General features: G+C 31.1%; 1 protein-coding gene across 2 annotated transcripts in view; it reads right to left on the bottom strand.

The window, feature by feature from the left end:
- Positions 1-6,490, bottom strand: part of LOC106679865 (ATP-binding cassette subfamily G member 4) — a 163,016-nt gene that overhangs the window by 101,788 nt on the left and 54,738 nt on the right. Inside the window, exon 1 of one of the 2 annotated variants that reach the window (XM_014419241.3) lies at positions 377-493. The exons of the other annotated variant lie outside the window; for it this stretch is intronic. Within the exon in view, the coding sequence (XP_014274727.1) occupies positions 377-408 (32 nt within the window). The 5' untranslated portion in view covers positions 409-493. Of the gene's footprint in view, positions 1-376; positions 494-6,490 lie in introns of those variants that run through there. 2 annotated transcript variants of the gene reach the window in all.

Raw genomic sequence — 6,490 nt, 5'->3', positions numbered from 1 at the left:
GATAACCCATTTTGAGTATATTGTTTGTTATTAGTTTATATAAATGATTTTTATCTCACTATTTTTGTAGTATAATCATATATTTAATTATGTATTTTATAGGTTAAATCTGTTTGTACGGGAGTATGATCATAAACAAATAAATTATTATTAGTTATTAATTCGACAGGAACTAGAATACGTCTATCAAAACCCATTTAAGTCCAAAAAGTTTTAATACTATCCTGAATTTAAAATGATTATTATAGTTTACTCAATGTTCAGTAGGATATACAATATTATCAGCTCTTTCCACGTTATCATTTTATTGTCTGTAATTTTGCCTCCCCTTAAGTTCATAACGACTGCTGAAGACGATTACACAGAGATGACGTACCTCCAGTACTGGAGATTGTCGGCGGCAGACATGGTTCCAGTGCTGCCTACAGTTGCTGGTTACGTACACAAACTACTGTCCCACTGAGAACCTCACAGTAACTCCAACCATCGGCTACTGAGGATCACAAGTGACAGATGCCGGCTGGGCCTTCCCCCACCACAGCTGATGTGGATCATTGGCCTTAGAGTCGTACTACGAATACACATCAACAAACATGACCCCACGGTTTATTTATAATACGTAAATATAAAACAAATATTCTACATCACTAATTAAATACTGCAACGTTAATATCCATAAAGTATACAAATTCTTTCTGAAATTACATTTTTACGATGTTTTGCAACTACGTTAATTCCTCGAGTTAGATGCCAGAAGAACAGGAACTCCGTATCCGTCCATTTTTCATTCAGTCCAAAAACTCCACTTGCCAATTTCAAACGCCTAATTACGTCCGTCGGAATCAAATCACGCAATTTTCAGTTCTATTGTGGATTGTCGTCGAAATTCATTTCAACCACTTTGCTTCGAACCACGTATTTGAAGCAAAAATTTATATTGAAAACGATAAGGTCTTGTGCCAATAACTCGAGTGGCTGCGCTTTCTATACGTAAAGAACAGTTCTATAAAGGGTCTGGTAGTATTCATAAGATTTTGATCAGTCATTTTATCTATAAGTTTTTAATAAACAACTTAATTGTTATTGTTGGTTTTTTATTTCTACTTATTTTTTATTTTATTGGATTCCTAAAATTCTAGTGAATAAAAAATTAGTGAACAAAGTTCTATTTTAATTATATAATAATACACGCATCAAAATTTTATTTTAGTTATTATTAGATTCTAATATAAGTTTTTAGCGGTTTGGCCTTTTCATTGGGCATTTTCAAATATTTTTCACAAACTTCACCCCAGTCAATATATTAAATTGATTTAAAATTCTATTTCTCCCAGTTTTTTAATCACTATGGTAATTAATCATTTTAGGATTTTTCTAACAAATTATCAAAACATTATAAATTATAAAACATGTACTATTCTTTCAAAGCATAAATTAAAAATTTTAACACAAATATATTATGCAAAATATTTTTTTTTTAAATAACTTATTCAAAAACAACAAAGATGTGCTAGCCAACTTCATTGCGCTATACTACAGAGTATACTTATTCAAATCTAATCACACATTTTTTTAAAATCTTACAACACATAGGCAAAACATATAAAGAATATATGATAAGAGCACATCACTTTTTTTTTAAATTTGGTTCATTGCTTAGGTTCTGTTATCTTTTTAATTTTTTTTTGTTAATATCTCTCTTTTTTTATTTTTAATCTTTCTTCGTTTTCTATCCTTTTTTTCCCCCTATTTTTCCCCTCTTTATCATAAACAAATACTTAAAATACAAAATACAATTAATATTCATTTTAAATGCTTAAAAATATAAATATAAAATGCTATATAAGTTATAAAAATAAACATGCCATATAATTGATAAAATTAGTGATATAAAGATATATAAGTAATCATAAAAAAAAAAAAAAATAATAATAAACAAGAAATATATGTCTCACTTTAAACAAAATTAAGGTGAGGATGAATAGCCAACTAACCATAGTATTGTTCAGGAGTTAATCAAAAATAACGTAGTTCAAAAATTGTTTTTAATTTTGTTAAGAAAGTAAATAAATGAACGAATTACGCCCAAATTATATATAAACAACTTATTTATACTTTTTAGAGTATAAACAATTTTATTTCATGTTTTTTATTGTAATATGAATTTTAGGACGACTTTTTTATAGTGTTGAAATTTTTTATTGCAGATGTATAACGAAACTCCCAAAAAGGTATATAAAGTTCGGAAACATTAAAGATACAAAAAAGGTCTTTACAATTTAAATTATTTTTATAAAACAAAAATGTTAATTGTGTCTCATTATTATACCATCTCTAGTATAAAACAAAAATGACAGGCAGGCACAAGATAAAATAATAATAATATAGGCTTAAGCAAACCCAAAGGTTCGAAGCCGATATCACCAATCGTTTTCTACACACATTTGTCCAGTAAGGTCCTTCCAAACCAAAATCTACCACTCGAACATTTACCCGACGGTTCTGTGTTTATTAATGTTTTGGAGAAAAGTTCATTATTAACTCTCGCAACCTTACACGCTCATCTTATTCGCCATAATGCTATAACCTAAATTATATTTATCGGATGCAGTTCCCTTAGTTAACACATCCTTTTTCAGTCCGAATATGTTAAGTAACACTTTTGTATGAAGCATGCCCTCAACCGAATTGCCGGACACACTTCACTTTTGGTTGGCTGGTTGGATTTGAGTGGACTGTATAATTGAAAAAATGAAACATGCTTAAATGTAATAAAATTCTATTGTTTTATGTTACAAGTGGTGTAGGGGGTGACCGAAAGAAAAGATTTATGATTAAATGGTTAGTAAAATTTTGAATAACTGGGCTATGGAAATTGTAGATCTAAAATTGAGGTGGTTGATGATGATGTGGATGTTAACTATTGCTAGATGGACTTACTCCATGGTTCTTTCTTCCCTCCACATTCTCATACCTCTCTCCCCTCTGCTTCTGAGAACAACTCCAGGAGTTCTACTCACTCATGGTAGATTCCTGATGGACAAAATGGATTGCTTCTACCAGAAGACAAGATGGCTCTCTTCACATTAGTCTGAGTTGCTTCTCTTCACAGAAAGCGCAGGAAGAGGTGAGTTTTGACTGTTGCCCACATGGGCGCTAGTATATCCTGTAGGCTATTATATGCCATAATGCATGATAGTGTCCCCTCCAATTCAACCTTTTGGTTGCCGTAGGTTAACCGAAACAACTTTATTTTCAAAAACCTTAAGGCTTCCCTTAGTGTAAGATGCAAAGTTTCGCATCCATAAAGATCAGTTAGAAGGATAATAGTTAAGTAAATTCTAGCTTAAGTTTTTGGAAGGCGCGAGCTAAGCAATTTCGAAATTGAAAAATAACAAGCCTTTTCCCGTATTCAACCTCACTTTTATTTCCACTTCAACTGTGTTTCCTCCTATATCAATATCACCAAGATTGCCCTCGTTTCTATTACTAACGATATTTTTATTTTATCCCTATTTTATTTTGATAAATAAATATAAAATGTGTTTCAAAGGTTTTCATGATCTTTTTAATTTATATTATAGTATATATATTTTTTTTATTTCTGTTGCTAGTATATATTATTATTATATCCCAGCTTTAACACCAGTATTTCTGAATTGATCCTCATCTATTCAATTATTTATTAATTATACCATTCTCTATTTTTTCTCTTTGTTTGTTTCCATCATTTTGCTAGTGAAGGCTTTTAACTGACTGCCTTGAACTCCTATAGTAGCGGACAATATGCCGGGAAATGCAATTCCTCTAGTTTGTGCAAATCACACATCCCTCAATTCCGGTTCCATTGTATATACTTCTCATGGACTGTGTGTTGAGGTCCAGATTATGTCCTCCAGCCTTCGTCATCGCGTTCATACACTTTTTAGATCTTCTTTTTTTTTTTTTTTTTTTTACCACCTCACTACCTCTTTAACTGTTTACTAGTTTTTTTACGGATCTAATACCGTGATGTGTTAAAAACCCTTTATTTTCTGACATAATTTTATTTGTAATTTAAAAATAATTATTTTCAATTTGTAATTAGATTTCGAGGTCTAGCATTAATGCCACCTTATCTGCCGCTCACGTCAAGAGACGAATGGGTCCAGTTACAGTACCCCTAACTCATGTATGAATATATATATATATTGGGTTGTAAAATAAGTTCGTAGCCTTTTTCAATATTTCAATTTAATCCTCTCTGTGATTATAAAATCATGTTTACTAGGTTAGTAATGTTAACATGCTCTAAAAAAGGATTAGCTAAGGTTCTTTTATGTATCACTTTCAACCGAGATTCCTTGTGGAAGAGAAAAAAAATCATTTTCGACATTTAATGATTTTTTATTTCCGAAAAGGAAAATCCGGTGCACAGATGTTAAAACAATTTGCAGTGTGTATGGCGATGATGCCTTAGGAGAAAGCACCGTCCGTAAGTGGTTTGCTCGGTTCAGAACCGGATTTTGACTTGGAAGACGCGAAGCGCTCGGGTCGTCCTTCAACCGTTGATGACCAAATTCAAGTATTGGTCAATGACAAACCTTACTCTGCGACACGGGATATCGCAAAAACGCTTAACATATCCCATGCAAGTGTCTCGAATTATTTGTGTCTTATAATCGCAAAGGCATAGTTTTCCGTCCTCACGTGTCTTTGCTGACCCGACAGAAATCATTGGAGTGTGGCTGGGATGTGATCTCCCACCCACCCTATTAACCAGACCTTCCCTCAAAAAATTCAACATAAAAGAACTAGAACCAAGAAAATAATTTTTGTTTTTTAAAGTAACAGAGACTTATAATCTTTACATAAAAAATGTTCCATATTTTAATAAAAGTAAAAAATATTTTACTAAATAATTCAAAACACTATCCAAATTATAGTCTGAAAACTTTTATTTCTTTTACACGTCCAACGTTTCGGCCAATTCGGCCATCTTCAGGGACAATCTTATTTCACTATGAAACATATCATTTAACCATTCCAAAAACTTCATACAGGCTATTCTGCCCAGGTCAGAACATTTATATCCAATAAGTCAAATATCCATTAAAAATCACAGTCAAAATTATTTCTCTTTAACCACTATTAATACACTTTTATTACAATCTTACTTGTTAAAAGTGTATTAATAGTGGTTAAAGAGAAATAATTTTGACTGTGATTTTTAATGGATATTTGACTTATTGGATATAAATGTTTTGACGTGGGCAGAATAGCCTGTATGAAGTTTTTGGAATGGTTAAATGATATGTTTCATAGTGAATTAAGATTGTCCCTAAAGATGGCCGAATTGGCCGAAACGTTGGACGTGTAAAAGAAATAAAAGTTTTCAGACTATAATTTGGATAGTGTTTTGAATTATTTAGTAAAAAATTGGCAGTCTCAAGAAAGAATTTTAAGATTATAAGTAAAAAATATTTTTAAAAAATAGTAAGAAAATTCATAACAAGAGTAGGAATCGACCCCGATACGTGAACATTGTAACGGAATAGAATAAAATGGTCAATGATTCCTATTTATCAACATTTGAAGGGTAATATATCATGGACACATAAAATAACGGTGATACTGTCATTACTCCAAGCAAATCATTTATAAAAAAAGATGTTTAACTTTGACGGGTCATTACCCATCTCAAGACCTCCAACAGTAATCACAAGGGATAACTTTGGATTGTGCTCTATTGGCTAATCTACACTAAACTACAAAAGCTGATATTTTCGTAGAAATACATACGATGGAATATGTGATAATTTTATATTATTTAATAATAGAAACCGTGCGATAAATATCTATTAACATACTTTAGATTAAAAAATACCCTCAGGCTACATTAGACCAATTGTTTACTAGCATTCATTTCTTATTTCATAACCAATACATCAGTCATGTAATAAGTATACTTCCAATAGAGTCTCCGATTTCGTAAAATATTCGTACCAATAAATTTCATTCTTTTTATAAAATAATTTTTATAGTGTTAAATACCACATTTTTTCGACAAATAAAAAACAGTGGATGGATGAAGACATAGTGGACATAAGAGATATCATAAAAAAATTTTTGAGGTTAATAACTTCCAGTTGAATGTTATTTATATTAAATTATCATAATATAGTACAACGTTTCGGGACCACTGTCCCATATTCATATACTTTAGACCTACAACAATAATAAAACCATCATAACAACAATCTTCATCCGTATTTATTATAATTCACACAATTATATTCACCTCATAATTTGAATTTCATATAGGAAATCATGTCACACTTTACACTTTCCTACCGTTATTTATTTGTGCATCTTCACTTCTCCTTAGCACAGCCATTACTCTATATTTCCTTTCTACCTCTTTGGACCTTATCTCATGTCCAGTGTGCTGTTTGGTTACCTCCATGTTTTTTTTTATAAAGTCCTGCTTTGTATTTAACATTAACTTAGT

The sequence above is a fragment of the Halyomorpha halys genome, unplaced genomic scaffold (genome assembly GCF_000696795.3).
Source record: "Halyomorpha halys isolate HHAL.00 unplaced genomic scaffold, Hhal_1.1 Scaffold225.1, whole genome shotgun sequence".
Lineage (NCBI taxonomy): Eukaryota > Metazoa > Arthropoda > Insecta > Hemiptera > Pentatomidae > Halyomorpha > Halyomorpha halys.
The sequence above is the reverse complement of the archived record's forward strand: the minus strand, read 5'-3'. Positions and strand labels throughout refer to the sequence as shown.